This window comes from Agelaius tricolor, unplaced genomic scaffold, assembly GCF_023055355.1.
Source record: "Agelaius tricolor isolate 1412-34295 unplaced genomic scaffold, bAgeTri1.0.p SCAF_22, whole genome shotgun sequence".
Taxonomy (NCBI): domain Eukaryota; kingdom Metazoa; phylum Chordata; class Aves; order Passeriformes; family Icteridae; genus Agelaius; species Agelaius tricolor.
Genome location: NW_027269282.1, coordinates 1,827,522 through 1,849,448, shown reverse-complemented (window position 1 = coordinate 1,849,448; position 21,927 = coordinate 1,827,522). Strand labels below are relative to the sequence as shown.

At 54.3% G+C, this 21,927-nt stretch overlaps 1 protein-coding gene across 1 annotated transcript in view; it reads right to left on the bottom strand.

The window, feature by feature from the left end:
- Positions 1 to 4,209: 4,209 nt before the first annotated feature.
- The window catches only part of TRIM8 (tripartite motif containing 8), a 30,747-nt gene continuing 13,029 nt past the window's right edge, over positions 4,210 to 21,927 (bottom strand). Inside the window, exons 3-7 of the mRNA XM_071446158.1 lie at positions 8,558 to 8,653; positions 7,534 to 7,767; positions 7,144 to 7,175; positions 6,463 to 6,578; positions 4,210 to 5,773 (exon numbers count right to left, since the gene is read on the bottom strand). Coding sequence (XP_071302259.1) covers positions 5,166 to 5,773; positions 6,463 to 6,578; positions 7,144 to 7,175; positions 7,534 to 7,767; positions 8,558 to 8,653 — 1,086 coding nt within the window. The 3' untranslated portion in view covers positions 4,210 to 5,165. The remainder of the gene's footprint in view (positions 5,774 to 6,462; positions 6,579 to 7,143; positions 7,176 to 7,533; positions 7,768 to 8,557; positions 8,654 to 21,927) is intronic.

The window sequence follows — 21,927 nt, the reverse complement described above, 5'->3', positions numbered from 1 at the left end:
CCATCCATATATACTGGAGATCACAGCTGTTGCTATTCTTCCTTGCAATGCAGATCAGACGCTCTCTCTCTTTGGAGTCTTACTTGACCTATTTTGCAGGCGCAAGATTTTTTGTGATGATGATTTCCCCAGTTGGTGCTTTTGATTCTGCCTGAAACATCTTGATTGAAGGCAAACAATGGCAGCTCCGGCAGCCGGCAGCGCCCCGCACCCACGCGCCGCCCCGGCCCCGCCAGCCGCCACGCGCCGGGGGGGCCCCACGGCTCTGGCCCAAGCGCCCGCTGCCTGGGCCAGCCCATCCAGCTCCTCTGGTGCCACTTCCCTGTGCCCGCGGGACATGGCTCTGCCACCCGACCCACCATCCAGGTCATCCAACCTCGACCTTGAGCCCTGTGCTGGTGTCCCCATCCTCTGCCCGGCTGTCCCCTTCTCAGCCCTGAGCCTCTTCCCGCCAGCTGGAAACTGCTCCACCACCCCAAAATCTTGCAAATCATGGTGGTGATGCCCCTTGGGGTCCCAGCTGTAAGACCGGAGGGGGAGATGGTGCCAGAGCTGGCAGGAATGTCAAAACCCCAGTGGCTGCAGTGCAGCATCCCATGGGTGATGGGCACCTTTGAAGTGCAGTCTCCAGTGACCCCCAGCCTCTGCTCACTGCTTAACACAAACTTTCAGGGCTGCGAGGGAGCCTCCCATGTCCCTACAGCCCTCCCTGTCCCCACAGGGTGCCCCAAAGAAGGGCCTCAAAGCCACCACATCCTGGCAAGGAAAAGCGGCCATCCGGGTGCACACAAAGCCATTTCTTGTTTGGCATTTTTGTTTGAAGTGTGTCCTTCATCTGGGTTTCTACAGCAACTGGGAAGTTCCTATCCTGGCCCAGCTGGAGGGAGTGAAGCAGCCAGGGGAACAGAGTAGGAGGGCAGGAGGCGAGGATTGAGGGCAGGAAGGGAAGAAGCAAAACATCAAGTTTTTGAGAAGTGGGGCTGTATTTTCCACCTCCATCTTGGGCCCAGGGCTGCTGCAGCTGGGACAGGATTCCAACTCTATCCCTGCCCCTCTGTCTCCAGAGGCAGTGCAGCCAGCTGGGGCCAAATCAGGGGGTGTAAAACAAGCAGCTTTTAGGATCCCTTCAGGTAAAGAGCAGTCTGCTGTGTCCCACCTTGGTTGGCCCTGGCATGGCTGCATCCTCTGATTCCCTGTGCCAGCCTGGGTAAAAATGAAACACACTTTTCTTAGAAGAAAGCAACAAAACCCAAGGAAACTCCAGTGGTTCATCTTAGGCAGTGAGTCTTTTCATTTATTCATTATGAGATAATACCCAAACCTGGCTAATTAATATTTCTGCATATTTTCCAAGGGGCGATGAGGTATCTTAACTCGTGGAGATGGGCTTTCATATTTATAAGGTTGATGTGCAAACTTAAATTGACAATGTCTAAATATACCCTCATGTTTAAGCATGGAGCTTTCTCTCCCAAGGCAGCGAGGGCTTTCCTGGGGTGCACACCCTGGCTGGAAGCAGGACCTGGGGCTCAGTGGGTGGGAGAGCTGCCCAAAAAGGCTCCTGTGAGGCAGGGTGTGATGTTGTGTGATCCATCTTTCCACAAAGATGTGGGATTTGTGTTTGCTTCGGTAACGGGAACAGAGCACAACAGGCACTGACCCAGTGGGGTCAGCAGTGCTTCGGGGTGAAGGATCACCATGAGCACCCACACAGCCGGACGTGCTGACGGGTACCAGGGCAGGGCCTGCAGCTTCCTGCTGAAACCCTTCTCCAAGGTTAAAAATAGGACTGGGTTGAAAACTGAAAGCCTGGTTTGCATTCGCCCTCATTATGTTGATTGCTTATTTACATGTATGCAAATGGAGGAAGAGGCAGTGGCTCCTCCACCTGGGGACCCCTTGGCACAGGAGAGCCTAAACCCCACCAGGTAAATCCCTGCTGAGGGCTGGGCCACGGGGCTGTGGCCCCTTCCCAGGATCACCCTGAAAGCGAAGCATCAGCCCCTCTTGCCGTGCCGATCCGAGGGCTGAGCCGCAGCCTCGTGCCGAGTCCAGTGGCCGGTGGCACGGTGGTTACAGCAGCCATTGCCTCTCCCCCCACCCTGCTCCACCAGATGTGCGTGTCCAGCTCCAGCTGTTCCCCATCAGCCTCCCCCGTGCAGCACCGCCAGCTCCGGGATCCTTTTTCCACCAGGCCCCATGTCCTTCATCAGACACCAATTTGGTCTTGCCCAGCTGCTCATTTTTCTTTCCGCCGTGTGACATGTTTTCACCTGGCTCCTAATCCGTCTCTTTCCATTCACAACTCGAGCTGTTTATGGATGTGCCTCTGCTCCCCCTGCTCTCCCCACCCCCCAGACAGAGCCATCCATCAATAAAACCCCGCTGTGCCCCCGAGCCTCAGCACTTCCCCTCCCAGGACACCAATATCCCAACAGCCACGGGCACACATTCCTCCTGCTGCTCCACGGGGTGATCCCACGGGGCCATTGCTTTCCTCCTCGCCCCCAGCAGCACAGGGGGCTTGATGGCACTGATGGTCCTGGACACTGAGGTACCCAGGACACCAGGGGACTCTTCCTGGATGGGGGGGCAAGAGAGGGGCTGTGGCCCCTCTGCTCGGCATGGGCACCCACTCTTTTGGGGCTGATCCCTTCAGCAAAGGTGTGGGGTGAGAGTGGCCCATGGCAGGGAGAGTCCTAACTCTTGGGGGTCACCCGGCAGGGGGGGGCTGTGTCTGTGTTCCCCCATAGTAGGTGACAGGTGCTTTAATGCCTGTGGTGACAGCTGCTGCTGCAGGAGGAGGCAGCTGTGCCAAGGAGGAAGAGTTTGATGATGAGGAGGAGGACAGCTGGGCAGTCAAACCTAGAGGCACCAAGCATAGGGGCCATGGCTGGGGAGTGCCCTGGGATGGGGATTGGCCCAGGCTGTGCATCAGGGACCCTCCTCCCCAGGGAGGGACATCACTCATCTCACCTGTATTCTCATCAGCCCGGGGCTCTTCTTTCCCCCCCAGCAGCCGGCCCTGTGAATATGGAGGGGAGACATCATGGGATCCCTGTGGAGGCTGAGAGCATCCTGCTCCCTCCTGCCACCCTGGAGTGCTTTGCTTTTGACTGATTTTGACTGAGAAGCAAACCCCCAAATATCCCAATGGATGGGGGGTTTCCTGAAGAGCCTGAGCAGGACAGGGTTGAGAAGAACCCAGCAGGACTGCAGGGCTGAGCTGCCAGGCTCTGCAGCCTGTGTGTACAAGAACACACAGGGGCAGGAGGTACTGGCTCCCCAACCCAATACTGCCTGGGAACTTGTCCAGGGTTGGGCTGCCACCTCTGTTGGAATGGAATGGGAGGAGATAGTGAGAGGGTCCTCCTCCCTTGAACCCACTGTTCCCGTTTCAGCTCACTGAGACTTTCTCCCCTTCCCAGTTCCCACTAAAGTAGCACAAGGGGAATTCAAACTGGAACTAAACCAGGGGTGTTTTGCAACCAAGGAAAAAATAAAGCAAGCTGAATCTGAAGAGAGCAGTGGAAAACCCCTCCTGCCTCTAGGACACTGCTCTGTTTTATGATGTCAGCCTCATTTTCCCCAGATGAAGATCACCCCTGGACAGCCCCAGCCAGGCCAGCCCAGGGCCCCACTGCACATCCTGGACAAAGGTTCCTCCTCGCCCTTCCCAGCCTTGACTGAGCACAGAGGGTCCCCAAACCAGCCTGGGGTGCTGCCAGCACCCACAAAGCCCCTGGAGGCAGTGGGGCTTTAGGTGGAGATGAAGCCTTAAGGGCTGGGTGCCCAGGCAGCAGCATGGCTGGAACGGTGGATGCTGGCAGAGTCAGGAAAGCTGCTGTCCCCAGCCCAGTCCCCATCCCACAATGGGGATTGTTCTGGAGCCCATGGGCAGGATGCGGCCTGGCCGGCTCCGTGCCTGACTCACATCCTCGCTGCCTGGGAGGGAGCTGGTGGAGAGCCACATCTCCAGCACACCTTCCCACGGGGCTGGGACACGGCCTGGGCACTGGAGGGGACCCTGTCCGCATCTGGGACCCACTGCTGCCCCATGGCCGAGCTGCTCCCTCCCAACAGCCCCTCTGGAATCCCCCACCATGGTCCGGGCCCTGCGGGACTGGGCAGCGTTTCCTGCCCAAAGCAGGTTGGAGCCTCCCGCCGGAGCTGGCGTTCCCGGGGGAAGAGCTGCAGCAGAGCAAGGCATTTGCACTAAGTGATCACATTTATTTGAATATTTTGCGTGTGTGTGTGTGTGTGTGTGTGTGTGTCTAAAATTGGTTACAGAATAAATACCTGTGCCTTATAGCAGGAAGTCCACTTTTTTTTTATACAAAGTGCTTGTTACAGGAAGTTGCATCAGCGATATGCAGGAGGGGAGTGCGTTTTGGTCACGCTTCCCCTCCTGAAAACTAGAACAGATTTTTTTTTATTTATTTATTTGTGGTTTTTTGTAAAGTTTCTTTTCCCTTTTTTTTTTTGTGCATTAAATTTCCTGCCATTGTGTATTTACAAATCTCTGAAAGAAGGAAAAAAATGCCAATATGCATGAGAAGTGGCCTTGTAACACAAAAAAAAAAAAAAAAATCAGCCTTTAAAAAAAAAAAGTAACAAACCCAAAATCTACAAGTATCATTTCATACTGAATCAATGATAGATTTTTTCTTTTTTTTTTTTCTTTTTAAAAAGGGAAAGAAAGGGGTGGGGAAAGGGGAAAAACTGAACCAAACCAGAAAAAATGAACTCGGAGAAATAGAAAGAGAGAAGGTGCCATTGTCCCTTCTGAAGTTTTCCAAAGGCAGAGAGGAGTGAGGAAGAGCACAACGCACAGACCCAGATGTCCGACTGAAATCCCCATCAATTTCTTCTCAGTAATTTCTCCCTCGTGTTTACCCAGCGAGGGGCAGGAAGGACTTCCAAAATTAAATTAAAAAAAGGCATTAAAATGAAAAAAATTATTTCATTTTTAAAAGATTAAAAAAAAAAAAAAAGGAGATATGATAGAACAACCCTCCCCAAAATCCTGGAGGGGCGTGAGGCAGGGAAAAAATTGGGTTTGATTTAAAAGGTGGGGGGAAAAAAAAAAAAAAGAAAAGCCAAACCAAACCAGACTTTTCTCTCTGAACACGTCATCGAGCAGGACTCTCCAGAGAGTGTGACGGTTAACTGGTGACGTAGTGTTTGGCCGAGGGCTGCCCGTAGACCCTATAGAAATCCTGCCGCCCGTGCTGCTGGGATGCGTCAATCCATTCCCTCACGGCAAGTCCCGGGAGCGACTGGGGCACGGCGGGGGCGGGCGGCAGCGGGTGGGAGTACTCCTGCGACGACACTGTCCAGGGGAAGTGCCCCGAGCGCGGGTAGGGCTGGTGCCCGCTGTGGTTGGACACCGAGGAACAGTAACAGTTATCCACGGAGCAGACGAGGATTTTGCGCCCGCCGTACTGGGAGAGCACGGACTGCTGAGATGACGTGGTGTTGGGGTAGTGAGATGGGTTGAAGACGGAGCCCGAGTGCACTGGCTGCGGGCCGCTAGGAAGTCCAACTATGTGCTGCGTGGAGCTACAAGGCACCATGGCTTGTGCGGACTGCCCCTCGCCGGCCGAAGCGCCCTGGCTCATGTACTGGCTCGCCACAGTCCCGGACGATGGCTCGAGGAAGCTGCCCTCGGGAAAGGCGGTGGAGTGCTTGCGCTTCTCCGCGCCGGAGTTGCTGACGGTGCAGGGGTACATGGGGATGCTCTGCAGGAAGGGGACGGGGGTGCTCAGAGGACCTGTGGAGGGGAACAGGAGAGGGGGATTGGATTAAGCACAGCGTGGCACAGCTCCAGGGTGCTCTGGCTGCTGATCCGAAGCTGCAGTGGAGGCCCGAGACCCACGTTCCAGCCCCATGTGTGCAGTGGCAAACCACGCACACAGCCCTGTGCAGGTGGACTTGCAGATTCAGTTCTGGGCCCTTGGCAGCGGGCTCGGAGCAGCCCCGGGCACTGCTCTGCAAAGAGCTCATGAACACAGTCCCTAACAGGAGCAGAGTGGGACAGCCTGGGGGATAAACACCAATCCCCCAAGGAGAGGACTGGGAAGGCTCCACAGGACGTGGTTTGCTCCCAGGCATTGGCTGGGGGCTGTGGGACCATGCCAGGCCCCGGCTGTCCCTGCCCACATGCTGACCCCCATCTTTCCACTGACTTTTCCTGGCAATGGCCAAACCCCCAAAAGCTCTGTATTTCAGGGTTTTGTGTAACCCAACAAAACATAGCTATTTCACAAGACAAGGAAAATGCCCTCATCAGAGTCAGGAACTGGCTTGGTGACTCTCCCTGCTGACTGCAGAGGGGCTCCGAGGGGTCCCTGCCCCAAAGAGCTCTCCCCACCATTTTGTACTGGGATCTGCAGGGCAGCCAGCTACGGATACAGGAGGTAGTGAGGTCCCATGCCCCTGCACCCCTCAGGTTTCACCCACCTTCCAGCAACTTCCTCAGCTGCTTCTCCTTCTTGGCAATCTCGTTCAGGAAAAGCTTGGAGTTGAGGTGGCCGATTTTGGGTGGGGGCAGGCTGCCACCTGTACAGTTCTGAGTCCTGTTGGGGATGGCAGGCAGAGAGATGTGAGTTACAAGGTGAACTCAGGAGAGGGACAGCTCCTCCCCTCACATCCTCCTGGAGCCAAACCCCCTCCCCAGGGTAGAGGACAGAAGTGACCTGGCCGTCTCTGGCAGGCAGGACCATCCCTGTCCAGTTTTGCTTGAATATCCCCTGCCAGGGCACACCTCCTGCAGTCCATGTCCCCACTGCATGGCCATCCCAGCTCATCTCTGCTCTGCTAGTGCTGCCTTTAACTCCCTGCCCTGCCTCTGCCCAGTGGAGCTGGACAGAGCCCTGCATCCCAACCCCGCTGGTCCCATCCTCTGCTTTTCCACAAGCACAACACTGAGATTCCCCTAGTCCACAGGGAGGACCTGATTCAATGGCTGAGGGGATTTTTTCATCCTCACAGAGAGAGAGAGGGAAGCTGAGCATGGCACGTGCCTCTCCCAAACCCTGTAGCATCCCTGGCCCTGGTCTTCCTCTGGATATTGTGCTGCTGCCACCCCTGTGGACATGAACACACCCTTTTCCCCAAACACGTCTGTCCCGCTGCGCTTACCTGTCCATTAAGATTTTCACAGACTTGGTGTTCTAGAAGTGGAAGGAGAAGCTCTGGTCAGTAAGGCCAATCCCTGCCATGGTGGCCATGCCCCCTTTCAGTGTCAGCTTCCATGGCCCCCCAGGAGGGGACAGTCTGACCATGGGCACTGAGCCCCCTTTCCCCTGCATGGGCTGCTCCAGCTGTGGCACCTCCTCATTTGAGGCCAGCACTGAGCCTGCCTCACTTCTCCTTGACTTCTTCCACTGCTGAGCACTCTGGAGACATCAGCCAGCCCTGCCAATGTCGCCATCCTGCTCCCCACCACACCCCACACATACCCAATTCTTCCCACACAACCAAACCTCTCCACAGCCCCCGCCCCACCCTGGCATGGGCAGCTTGTCTTACCTTCATGAAGTTGATGTCCTCAGTTTTGTCAAACATGACCTGGACAGAGCTGAGCAGCTTCTTGGCCTCCTGCATGCGCTCATTGAGGTGCAGAACCTGGGCCGCGTTCTCGTTGCAGAACTTGGCCTGGGCCTTGTCCAGGATCTCCATGGTCTTCCGCAAGTCCTCATCCAAGATCTGGTGCATCTTCTCGTACTGCAGGCGCACCTCATCCTTCAGCTGGTTCACCTTCTCCTGGGGAGAGGAGGAGGGTCAGTGCTCTGTGCTCTTTGACCTCTTCCTGGTTGTTCCAGGACACCTGGGTCCTTTCTTAGCAGTGGAGAGTGCAACCTGAAAGCTGCACCCCAGCTCTGCTCTCCTGCAACACCCAGACAGCTCAAACCCTGCTGTCAACTCCCACATGGGAGGACTTCTATGTGCCAGAGACACAACAGGGATACTCTGAAGGTTTGATTGGTTCAGCAGATTCCTGGACATACTCCCTGGGGTCTGTGTGGGGATCAGCTCCAGAGACCCAATGCCAAGGAACAACCTGCTACACCACCAATGGAAGTGTGCTCCCCTGAAAAATCCCACCCATCCCTATCTGCATACTCTTTCCCACCTTCATCCTCATCCCCAGCCCCATCCCAGGCTGGAGACACTTCATGTTCCAGAGGCTTTCCCTTCGTGCTCTGGGAGGCCGAGGGGCTTTAAGGACCACAGGCACTCCCTTCCTGAGAAAGGCTGTGCTGAGCTGAGGCAGGATGTGCCATCTGATATTTAAGGGCAACCTTGTTCCTCACCTCCCAACTCAACCCAGGGCCCATGAGGCTGCAGAGCAGCTCCAAACACTTTTTTTATTCTCCCCAAATGACAACTGATGACACTGAAATGGAGGCTGGAAGTCTGTCCAGTTACTCCTCCCCTGCATGCCTGCCTTCCTCCCTGCCCACCTGGCCCCTGTGTCCCACGAGCTTGTCCCCATTGTGCCACAGGGTGACAGTCCCTGGGACTGGCCGTGGCAGGGTGAGGCACTGGTTACCTCGACCAGCCGCTTGTCTGATTCCAGCTTGTAGAGCTGCTCCTCGATGTCCTGCTCCCGCTCCTCCAGGCGGTCCTGCTGCTTCATCAGCATCTTCTGCAGAGATGAGAGAAAGCAGCATCGTCAGAGCCCAGCGGCCGCATGTGCCAGTGAACATCAGTGCTGCCCACACTGGCTCTGCCCACATGGTTCAGGAGGGATGGTGCTTTTTCCCAGCAGGATGCCACTGCCAGGCTGAAAGCCCCCGTGTAGCTTGTGGAGCAGGGAACTTGGTTATTTCAATGGCAGGAATGGCAGAGGGGCTGCCTGTGCCGGGCTGTGTTATCAGCTGGGCTATGTCCCCTGGATGGGGGCAGCACCTCAGGTAACTTTCTGCAGCCTGGTCAGTGGGGTTAGGTCAGGGCCAAGCCCTGGGGACTGTGGCGGGGAGCCAGAGAGGCTCATCCCCCACTAAGGCAGTACCATTTGAGGCCCATCACCCATCGCCAGCAGGCTCCTGTGAGACATCACCACCTCCCTCGCGCTCCCGTACGCCACGCCAAATCCTTTCTCCCTTCCCCGCCTCCTTGACAAGCTCCAGAGCCAGCGTCAGCGTAATCTGGAGGGACAGAGTGAGGTGGAAAGGAGCCTCCCCCCGCCACACTGCCAGCCCCCAGCCCCACTCCTTGGGGCTGGGCCTGGGCCATCCACCGAATAACTGGGACAAAACCTTATCCCCAACTATCAGCGCGAGCGCCTCGCTCCTGCACGATTCCCAGCCTGGAGAAACCCACTGCCCATGAGAGAAGGGCTCCATCCCTGTGAGCAGGAGCAGAGCTTCCCAAAACACCCTCAAAATCGACTCCAAATATTCGCCCTTCATGTTTACTGGGTGGAAAAGCCAGGACACCAATGGGGTGAGGAGAAGGGCTTCACCCGGCAAGGAGATATGGCGTTCGAGACTCAACGATGGGGGCGAGATGGAAAGAAACCGGCAGCAAGAATGAATTTCGAGGGGATTATTGCTATTATGAACCGCCACTCGGGAATTTATAATCAAGTAATTAATTCCTGGACGAGGCGGGAGGGGGAGGGTGGCAGAGGCGCTGCTGGGATTAATTGCATTGCAGGGAAAGGCTGTCACCTCCGACTCAATTCAGGAGCAGGAATGCGAAGCCTCCTCCCTCCTGTTGTTTTTCTTAAGGTCTCAGGCACCTCCAGCCTTACTGTCACTGGGCTCCTACCACTAATAATAACGAGGAGCTAAAAAAAACCAGCTTCCCACTCACAGCACACTGCACATGCATGCCCAGGATGCACGCCTGTGCACCCACCCAGGCCCATGCAGACAGACACACAGACAGCACATCCACTGAAACAGGGCTGAGGGGCAGTCACAGCAACGCAGACCCCCAGCCCACGGGGGGACATTTGCTGCGCACGTGTACAGAAACACAGAGGCCTGCAGCATCCACGGGCATCACTGGAAGTATCCACACCAAGAAAGATTTGAGGCATACATTAAAAATCTCATTTTTTTCATTGTAAAACAATTGTTTTTTGTGCTGCTGCAGCAGCAGGAGGCTGCAGTCCACTCCCAGACTTAACACGGTGGGAACTGAGCTCTGGAGAGTGAGTGCAACACGATTTGCTTGAACCTTGGAGAACCAAGGGTGCAGGCAGGAACTGTATCCTAGGTCCTGTGCCAGCAGCCAGGCCTGAGTGCGGAGCTGCTGGGGGTTTCTCTAGGGGCTCAGACAGGGTTTTGGGTCAAGCACCAGGCAGAACTGTGGAGCAGGTGGACAACTGTTGTATTGCGCTAAACAGAAAACAGCCCTGTGTAGGTGGGTTGAGAAGTGGCAGGCAACAAGCCTGCTCCTGGGCTCCAAGGAAAGAGATTCCTTCCAACATCCCTGCTTGCAGGAGGCCAGTTGAATGTGGGAGTTGGGCAGGTCGTGCAGTGCAGGCTGAGCTGCTCACGCCCCACGCTGGGCAGCCAAAGGACACAGTGAGCTTTGCACCGAGCTCTTCCCTACACCTCCCTCCCTGCCACAGACTCGCCATCTCCACCACAGACAGCCAGACCTATCCCACACCAGCCCACCAGGAGGACAGCCAAGTCTAGCCAGGCCCCCAGGAGCAGCCCCATCCTCAGCCTGACTTCCCTATCTGCCAGCTGGGACAGGAGTGGGTAAAAAACATAGGAACATAGGACAGGATCCCTCGCTGGGCACAGAGGCCAAATCCCCATCCCACTCTGTCATACCCATCAGGTATCTGATATATCCAAGGCAGCCACTGCCCTTCCCCCTGATGTTGCTGGGATGCTCTAGCAGGGGAAAGCAGGGTTTCCTATCACTGCCAGATGCCAGGCAGGCAGAGGACACCCTGGCAGCCCCACTGGTCTGAGGGACCCCCGAGGGAGGCACTGAACAGCCCCGGACATGCACGTACCATCGCCCTGCAGCTGCCGTGGCAGAGCTGCCAACCTTTGTGTTTTGTAACAAACCTCAGACTGCTCCACTCCAGGAATCATGCAATTATGTGAAATCACAAATATACATATAAACATATGTAAAAATAACTTTATACATATATAAGTTAATTTAATATCACCTCACAGCTGGAAAAAGTGACCAAAATCCAACTAAAGCCATAGAAATCAGACAGAATAGAGGACATGCAGCGCTTTCTTTAAACCTCATATTTGAGCCACTCTTTTTTTAGGGTGATTTAAAAACTGTACGTGCCTGGGATTGCAGTGGAATGGGAGGGCTTTTCACCCACGGCAACAAAACCTTAACAAGACACAAGGGTATGAACTACCCCTTCTGGCACCGAGGGGCAAAATCTCATTGTCTATGTAGCACAGGCTGAATTCCTTAGGTATTTTGAAAAGGAAAATATATCCCTTCCCCTTCCATCCCCTCCCAAATCTGGCATTTCTGAAGTCATGAACTCCTCCTCCTCCAGGATCAGAATTTCTCGGGGTAATTTCTCATATTTCATGCATGACCTTGATGCTGGGAGAACCGAGGCTCCCTCTGTCCAGGCACCCTTCCCAGGCTGTGCACAACTCTGATCCCAGTTTGTCTTTTCCGAGACACGTCGCCAGTTTGCAAAACGCATACTAAAAATGCTTTTTATTCCAGCACCAGCTGAGAGTGAATTCATCTCATTAGTTAATAAATTAATCGGTGGCTGGGGTAAGTGGCTGGTCCACCATGACCCTGTAGGCCCCAGTGAGACTGGGCTAGTTCATGGACACCAGCTTATTCTGCAGGAGATGAACATAATCTCCCCCCTCCTCATGGAGAAAAATGAAGTATGGGTACAAAAGGGAGCTCCCTTACAGGGAGCTTGCAAACACACCGTGGGCATCAAGTCTGCAAGGGAGCTGGACCACCAAAGGTGGAAGGACAAAGAAGGAGACACTATCATCCACTTCCCTTCAGGAGAGAGGGTGCACTCTCCTGTGCAGGCAGAGGAGAGTGAATCCTGAGCAGCAATTGTGCCAAGTCAGATGGGTTTGGGGTACCAAGGTCATGCACTGGGACTGAAACACTGCTTGGAGGGACATCTCTGCAGGAAGCAAAGCAAACACTGCAAGGTCTCATTGCAGGGAGGATGCACACAGCTGGTCCCCATGGGACTGTGCTGGGGGAAGGCTTGCTGACCATCGCTATCCACGGCACTTGCTGGGAGGAAACCACCACCAGGGAAACCACACCCTGCCTGCCTCACCCTGCCTGCACCTTACTGCATCCCCTGCTCAGAGGGAGTGCAGTAAGGTGCAGACTATGCACTGACCCCAGCTCCCAGTGGCTGCCCCAACATGGGACACATCCACCCTGCCAGGCAGGGCATAGGGATATGTCTGCTGGGGGACAGGGCAGTCCCAACAAAGAACTACTGCAACATTAAATGCCTGCAGCCACAAGACAGGAAGATAGTAATAAAGAGTTTAGCAGCTCTGATGATACAGGGCACCTATGCTTCTCATCCGAGACCCACTGCATGGCTGCAGCACCACAAGGCTCAGATGTGTTACACACACGGGTCCAGCTCAACCAGCTGGGAAAACCTCCACTGTAAATGAGGGCACTGGGGTGTAGGAAGGAGCTCACACCCACCCAAGACGTCCCAGGCAGGGAGCAGTCTGTGGGCACAATATTTCCCCTGACTTGTCTTAGGCTGGTCTCAACACTGCCTTCTTCCAAAGGGCAGAGCTAAGCCTGTGGTCACTGCTGAGCCCACAGGAACAGTGGATTATGGCCCTGCCCTGCCTGAGGCTCAGCGCTCCCCTCATCCCCTCTTTGCAGCCCCCAGAAGCCCACTGCTCTGGGGCCAGCAGCAGGGCAGCAAAATCCCACAACATGCCCCAAGGTTTTGTGTTCCCTGAGGCTGGTCAGGGCCCTTGTGTGCCTCCCAGGGAGAGCTGGCAGGGGAGAGCCTCTGGCACCCCTTCCCTGGGGGCTGGAGTGCTCACCAGCCCCTGCCCAATTCCTAGCAGGATCAGGAAGGAGCCTGGCAGCTTCACCAGAGGCAGAGCGGTGCCCCATGACCTGCTGAGCTGCTGTGGTTTTAAACAAGAGCTGGAGCAGTGAAAAGCCTTACTGTGTTCACAGGGCAAATGGAGCCCATGCAGCTTCTCTTGATGCCTAATAGGCACTGTGCATCCCTCAGGGCCATTCACCTTGCAAGAGCAACCGAGTGCCCACATCCTGACCTGCGGGATGCTTGCAGGATGCTAATCCCCAATAAACTCTGCTGAAACTGTCTGTGGGTTTGGAGGGTACTACAGCAGGGCAGGTAGACAAACCACAGGAGTGCACAGCCCTCATTCCCGAAGGAAAGTGGGGGAGCAGAGCCACCCTGCCCCACTGAGCACCTCTAACCACAGCTGGACAGCTGACCCAGGACAGGCACACTCACTTCTCTGCCTCGCTCCTTCCTCCTCCTCTGCGCCCAGGCCTTCCCCTCGCCGCCAAATCCCAGCCACTGAGTGAATAAGGACATTGTTTGCAGTCACCGGAAAGCGAGAACGGAGGGAGCAGCTTGGAGCATGAGGGGCAGGAAGGGTGAGGAGGAGGAGGAGGAGGAAGGTGGAACCGGAGCGAGGAAGCTGCAAAGGGCAGATGCCTGCAGCGGGAATGGCTCCAGACACCTGCAGCTCAGCCCAGGGACCGGGATCAAGAGCCCCCATTGAGACACATGTCCCAGCACGTTGCTGGAGACGGGCCTGAAGTCACAGTGACTGAATTTTAATGCACCAAAAGCCCTGGGCCAAGGAGGCGAGTGCAACCTTTCGCCTCCCCAGGCCTCCCACACACAGGCTTCCCTCTCACCAGCCCCGCTCCACTGTCAGCTGGACCATTTTCTGAGAAAAACCCACGTGATGAGCTATTTTCATCCCTCCTGAAAGTGTCACCCCACCTGCTAACACATCAGAACCCTGACACTGTGTACATCTAGGGCACAGCACCCCACTGCCCCCAAAACCAGGATCTCAAATCATGAGATAATGCATCATGCACTGCCACAGCCCAAACCCCTGGAGCATCCCTCCCACCCTGCTGGTGGTCTCCTGCTGACCAGATCTAGGCAAAACCAGCTCTTTCAAACTCCCCACAGCCCTCACAACACACGCAGGAGGCTGATCCACTTAAAGAGGCAGGAAGGAAATGCTTTCTGGTTGGGGTTTCATCTTGCACACATTTACAGTAAGCACCAGGCAGAAGGGAAGGTCTCCAGCCGGAGCACGAGGTCTTGCCTCCCCTGGCCAGCCCGGAGCTAACACAGTGCTCCAGGCTTTGCCTTTTCTCACAGTGCTCCCTGTGCAGAGATCAGGCTGGTTTATCCTCAAGAGGGGAAGGAAGAGGGGAGGGGAACAGTCTGAGATATTAATAGCTGCCCTTGCTAGGAAGGGATGGAAGTAGCAGCCATGCAGTGAAGAGGCACCAAAGAGACCCCTTTTCCAGTACTGAGGGGACACCTGAGCACCAGGAGAGCTGGTGCTTCATAGAGAAGGGCTGAAGGCCAAATAATCAGCTCCAGTTTGGGGGAAGAGGATGTACAGATGCCTCTTGCAAGAGCAGCTCTCTACCCTGTTCTCATGCTGGAATGGGCGAGGATACCTCCTGCATCACCCTGTGAGATGCTGCCTGGCCTCTGAGCCTTTCCTGGAGAAGAAACCATCAGGTTTAGACCCATGTTCCATCTCCACTGGCTACCCCACAGGCACAGCCCCATGTCCCACCTCCTGTGCCACCCCAGCACAGGGCATCCCTGCAGCACAACTGGCACACAGCAGCTGGATGCTCCATGGAGCCATGACTCATGACTGCTGAGCAGAATCAGGTCAGGCCTGGCTCCTGGAGCATCCCAGGACAGTGGGCATGGCAGACCATACTTCTCTGCATGTCCCTGTACCAGAGCAGATCCTGGGCCACCAAAGGGCTGTGCTGGTGCCTGCAGCCTGGGACAGCTCTTTCCCTTGTTTACACCTAGCAGAAAGGAAGAACTTGTTAATAAAGAGAAAATACAAGGCATTGTGTAGCATTGGGCCGGCAGCAGGATTTCTGGAGGTCAGGAAATGGGGACGTATTATCTGTCAGAAAGCAACCCTTCAGGAGGATCTTGAGAATGCTAATTCACCTTCCTGGGCCTCTGTGCATCCCCCTGCTCACTGCAACCATGAGTTACTTCATGCTGTGCCTCTCACACAAATGGGGGAATGAGGCTGGGGCTCTACCTACAGTTTTTGGACCCCAGCTTCAAGCCATGGCCCAGCTGCCACTGCTGTCAGTGTCCTCGGAGCAGGGATGAAGATTTGCTTTGAGAGCAAAAGGAGGATAAGGGAGATTAAGGGGCAGAGAGATGAGGCCAGTGGCTGGAGACACATCACCTCTCTACCAGCAGCCCTGCAAGTCCTGGAGGAAGGATCCTTCCTCATACTGGGTATGAGGTGATTCCAGTATGGCTGTTGTACCCTTCAAAACAGAGGCTCCCTCCATGCAAAGCACAACTAGAGGCAGTGAAAGCAGGGCAAACTGCCTGTGCCAGATCTGGGGCTCAAGACTCACTCATAACATGTGCAGAAGAGGAAAAAAGGGGCTGAAAATGCACCAGGAAGACAAATACCAGGACAAGAAGCCAGTTTGCATGCCGAGCATGCAGCCAGGCGAGTCATGACTGATGCTGCTGGCTCCACAGGACAAAGATGAGCCTTGGTGATAGAATCACAGAATCATAAAATCATTAAGATTGGAAAACACCTTCAAGATCTTTGAGTTCAACCTTTGACTGAACACCACCTTGTCAACTAAACCATTAGCACTAATGGTCAGGTCCAGCCATTCTTGAACACTTCCAGGGATGGTGACTCCACAACCTCCCTGGGCAGCCCATTCTAATGCTTAACCTCCCTTTCAGTGAAGAAATTCTTCCTGATGCCCAACATGAACCCTCCCTAGCATGGCTTGAGGCTTGTCCTCGTCCTGTCACTTGTTGTCTGGGAGAAGAGGCCCACCCCTACCTTGCTACACCCTCCTTTCAGGCAGTTGTAGAGAGTGATAAGGTCTCCCCTGAGCCTCCTTTTCTCCAGGCTAAACACCCCCAGCTCCCTCAGCCACTCCTCACAGCACTTGTGCTCCAGACCCTTCACCAGCTCTGTTGCCCTTCTCTGGACTAACTCCAGCACCTCAATATTTTTCTTGCAGTAAGGGGTCCAAAACTGACCATGAAATTTGAGGTACTGTGCTGAGTACAGGGGAGTGATCACAGTTCTGGTCCTGCTGGCCACAGAACTGCTACACAAGCCAGGATACCATTGGCCTTCTTGGCCACCTGGGCAACTGCTGGCTCATGATCCCCGGCTCTGTTTCTGCTGGGCAGCTTTCCAGCCACTCTGCCCCCCAGCCTGTAGCACTGTGTGGGGTTGTTGTGATCCAAGTGCAGCATCCAGCATTTCACTTTGTTGAACCTCATATAACTGGCCTTGGCCCATCTATTCAGCCTGTCCAGATCTCTCTCTAGACCCTTCCTAGTATTAAACAAGAGTGGTCTCAAAACTGAGCCTTGGAGAGCCTTACTAGTGACCTGGCCAGTAGAGCCACTTCTGCCCTGCACCTGCCAGGAGAGACAGCATCCCACCAGGGAAAATGCTCCCACACTGTGTCCCAATGCCACAGGGACAGCAGATGCCTTTGGGTGGTGCAGGAGCAAGATGGAAATGCCACCTCTGAGGGCTGGGGCTGCAGGCATGACCAGGCCCTCAGGGCACTGAGGAGCTCAAGAAATTTCATTTCTGTCTGCTGGGCAGGGAGGGAGAAGAGATCCCCAGCCAGGCCTGGGTGTGAACACAGCCCACCCCAGGCGGCTTTCAGTGAGAGGACGGCACAGGCCACCTTCACCTAGGAGTGAGGAGAGCCAGGGAGAGTCACAGGGCTCAGCTCAGTGTTTATGAAGGACAGGGTCTGCGTCTTCTTTGCCACCAGGGATGCAGGGGAGGAGCTCTTTTCACCACCTCTTTCAGTTTTAGGGGGAAAATGTACATGTTTAAGGCTGCTTATAAATGAGTGCCAAAATTCACCCTGCTGCTGAGCCATCTCCAGCACAGGGGTCTGGCTGCAGGCCCTGGCACAAACCTGCTCTGCCCAGCACCAAATGCCCTTTGAGTAACCAACTCAGGAGCACCAGCACTGGAGACTGCAGGGAAAGTGCAGGGTTTGTGACATCCCGAAAGTTTCAGACACCCAGACCCGAGTGCCTTGAGCAACTGTTTCCAGCCACTTGGGAGCTCAGACTGACACCAACACCTGGAGCACAACTGCTCCCCATGACCAGCGTTGCCTTGTGCTTCATCCCTGCCATGCCAGAAAATGAAATCTGGGGCCTGTAACTGTATTGAGTGGGATTCACCAGATTTCACAGTTTTTCAGAGCCTAAAAGATCATGTAATAAGTCCTGCCCTTTCTGTCTTCAGCACACTCTGTGCTTGTGGTTTCTCAAATGCTTCAATCAATTTATATGGACATTAGGGGGGCCCTACAATCCTTTTTTCCCTCATGCCTGTTTTCATACATCTGCCCCTTCCCAACCACAGATACAGATAAAAAATTCATCCAGAAAAAAAAGAGCAGTCTGTCTTTGGTGGGATCATCTCCCCCAGCTGGCTCTCAGAAGCGCTCTGCCAGCTCCAGTGGTGGCAGTCTGGGCAGCAAAGGGAGATCACTCAGTGCTGAAACTCAGCTGAATCACAAACTCCTCACACCAGTCCTATTGCTCTGACATATCATTTCTCAGTTGCTCCTCCCATAACCCCCATAAAAAATTCAACAGGCTTTGGCAGCACCCCCAATCCTGCCTCGATCTGTTGCTGTCCCAGTCTTGTCTAGCTCTGTTGAATTCCAAGATCTTCCTAATGTGACAAAATCTCAGGGTCTCAGCCAGTTGTCCCCAAACTGTGGCTGGGGGAATGGCTTGCCTTAAAAAGGAGCCATCCTGAAAAGACCCATCCTATTGCTTGGCAGCAAACCTACCCCCATCTGCAAGCCCTGCAAAATTGAGAAACCCTCACTCCCCCTTCCAAATAAACATTTGGATTCAAGATCCAGCTGGCCTGTGTGATCTCAGAGCCTTCTGCCTGCAGGGGTGAAACACAGCCAGCCTCTTCCACCCTTGCTCCCACTGCAGGCTGAGCAGCCTCTCCCCTGCCCAAAGACCTCCACTCTGCACCCACCAAGCTGAGTCCTGCCATGGGAAGCCCTGAGCTCTGAACAACAGCCTCTTTGGCTTCCCACCCTGCCTGATTTCTAGTTTCTGCTCTGGAGGGAGCCTGGAATGAGGATCTGGAAGCATAAACAGGTTTTATGGGGAGCTCAGATACCTCTGAGGGGCAGAGCAGCAGCAGTACCCACGTGTACCCACATCCCGGCCATGAGACCACTGGCAATGACCTGCAGCCAGGTGCCCCATCAGTCTCACTTGGTGAGCCAAAGACAAGGGTCCAGCTGCACAAGGCACCTCTCCAGACTCAGGCAGCACTAGAAAGAAAACCCTCCTTTGATTTAAAGGCCATGATTTTATTTTTTTTCCTCCCAACTGATCTAGTTAAACTTTCAACCGCTCAAGGCTATTTTAATTTGTACTGGTAAGTTAAATCAACACAAACAAGGACAGAACAGGTTTATATGCATGTCTATTACTGGCCTGCACCAACTAAAGTGCAGCTACATTTCTCCAGGCAGCTTTTTTTTCTCTAATAAAGATAAGGGGGATGTTTTTGTGCACCTCCAACTGACAAATGGAGCCTGAAAGTGAATTGGGAGTCAAAGCCTTGAGGAAAGTCAAGGTGACTTATGCACCAATAGGCTGGATTCAAAGAGCTTTGCAAAAATGCAGATCAACTAACAAGATTTATAAAACTCGTTAGGGGCTTAGAGGTCGCTTAATTCTCAAAGGTGCCAAGGAAAGTGCCTGACTCGCAGAAGGATGGATGGGGCTCACAGAGGTGGCTATCTCAACCTTTCAGTTGCTTCAAGAAAAGCGGACTCAATTTCTCTTGGAAATGAGGTTTTGACATGCCAAAATGTTTACTGCGAGCCTTGGCTCCTCCATCATTTACTTTAAAGAAAAAGAAACCAAGTCCTGTTGCTGCAGACAACTGTTAGAAACATCTACTGAAAGCCACAGCAGAATCTGCTGCTTCAGCTCACCAGCGCCAGACACCACCCAGAGGAGTATGAGACCAGATTCAGCACACAAGCTGGAAAAAACAGAAGCGGGGAAAAGACTTCGCACTTCCACAGCTCCCCAGTGCCTGGCATTTTGCAGGCTGGAAGCAGCCTGTCAGCACCTGTGGGCAGCCAAGGAAGGGTACAGCAAGTCCATCCACCCAAATGACCATGACCACAGTCTGCTGAACACCAAGGACCCTCCATTGCCTCTCTGCTGGGTTTTTTCTCTTACCAATCTTTTTTTTTTTTTTTTGGTGAGGTGGTTGTTGAGAATCTGAAAGCCCGGATTATAATCTTTATGAATCCCATAGTTAGATCGCACTGAACAGCAGCCCAGCAATACCAGATGTTCAAACAAAGCTGCCAACCGACAGCTGTCTGCAGCTTGCAGCGTGTTTTTACTTTAAAATGCAAAATGATACCAATCTATATTAAAAGAGAGACGTTCAGAGCCTTGCGATAGCAGCTGAAGCCGCGGATATTGCTCTTTCACGCAGGGTGTGGCAGCAGAAGGAAATATCTCAAAAACTACTGCTTAAGCCACCCTCCCAGCTCCCCCAAATCCTGGCCCCTTTCCTAATGGGAAAGAGACTCACGTTACTGCCTGAGTGCCGTGAATGTACCAGTGCGTGTCCAAACAAGCCAGCAAAAAGAAAAATGCAGCATGAACAAACAGTGTCTAACGAAGGATGCCAGAACGAATCTGGGCGCTGCCCACACCTGGCCCTCAGTGGTATGGGGAGGACAAAGTGAAACATGGCGGGATGGAGGGAACCAGTCCTGGGGTGGAGGATGCAGCCCATCCTGCACCAGTGACCAAAGTGGGACAAGAAATGTCCCTTCTGGCAGCACAGCATTGCCAGTGGAAGGGTGGGATGGAGGGGCATCTTCCACTGCCCCAGCCCCGTCTGCCCAGTGTCTCACCTCAGGTTGTCCCACATCCCTCTAAAATACACAGGGATGCTCTGGTCCCACTGGAGAAACTCTGCCTGAGTCTCCTTGATGTGACGCAGGTTTTCAACTTGCCTTGCTTTGTACCTTTATTTCTTATGCTGGCTGGGACCAGCACAAACCCTACACCCAGCAACCTTTTCTGCACACCAGCAGCTGGAGAAGGCAAGAACTGCAGCTCAGCCTTGCTCTTCATTATTTCTCCCTCTGGAAATGCAAGCCACCCACAACAATCACATTTTGGGGATGGCAAGTCCCAAATACAGTAGGCATGGCACAGTACTCCTGGCTTGCAGGAATTGTGCAAAAAGCGCTCTGACTTACTCGAACGTGACGTCCCAAATTCCCCACCAGCCGCGATCACAGGAAATCTTTGGGACCTGTCCCAGGGCTGCCTCATTGTGCTCCGAGCAGCCACAGCATGAATGAATCATGCTCCTCAACGTGACACCCAGCTCCCAGCAACGTATTCAGGACCAAAATATTTACGTTGCAAACGAGTAAGAATAGGACCAGATCCCCTCCCCAGCCTGGTGACATAAAAAGGCCAACCTGGTCTTGCAGTGAGCAAGTGGGTGGCAGAAGGATAGGAAAACAGGAGGCAGAGACCAGTCCCATGTCTTGCAGCCTGGATGTGCCCAGCGATGCTGAATCAGAGCCCTTCTGAGTTACAGCAAAACCCGAAAGTGGCAAGCACTGAGACTACAAACCCTGTGGTACCACGCTCCCTCTGGGTGACAAGTGAAGGAGCATGCTGGGACCTGTAGTTTCCAGACAGCCAGCAGCAAAATGCCATCCCCCAGTAAACACATCTCAAATTAAAGTGATGCAAGGTCCCCAAACTCCTGGCAAGGTGCCAGCAGTGGCTTCCTGTTGGCAGGCACTTGGCCAATTCCCATGTGTTGCAGTAGCTCCCTTTCAAGGAGAAGCCAAGAGCCCACACCCCACAAATCCCCTCGTCGCTGACCTGCAACCTGCCCTTTCTAAAGCGACGTGTCTGCATGGATTGCAGGATGCTCCCAGAGCTCTGGTGCAGCCCTGGCCCGCAGGAGATGTCAGCCCTGCTCCTGCCTTGCTGTTGAGCCCCTCCACCTTTGCTCCATGGCACTGCAATGCCAACCCCAGAGCAGGACCCTGCATCCAGTGCTGGTCACACATCAGCTACATAAAGCCCACCAATGCATCCCTCGAGGGGTCACATAAAGATGCCACTGAAGCAATCAGAGTCTTAGGCAGCAAAAAGCAACACATCGGTGTGGTGTTTTCAGGCAGAACAGCACAAGCAGGCAAAGCTCCACCGAATCACCATACCAGTAAGGCTGGGGACAGCCACCTCCCCCCCCTACAGGATCTCAGATGGGTACACAGCCACCCTGGGAGTGCTGACACCCTGTGCTCCAGCAAGAGCAGACCACACATCACATCCTGGGGAACATGGCACCCCTCTCCTTGCCCGCTCACCCTCCCTGCTGCGGAGGAAATTGTGCGCCCGGCTGATGTCAGGAGGCATCACTTCACACAAAGGCCAGGCTTCCTGGCGGGGAAGGGGTGGGGGAGTGGGGAGGAAGGGGAAGAGGAGCCTGGGGCAAAGGCAAACAGCATCTACAGCTCCTTGTGTGTGCAAAAGGGGCAGCAGCAGGGGACAACATGGCCCCTTCTACTTCAATCGCCCTTGCACCCGGAAAAGAGAGGCAACATCGT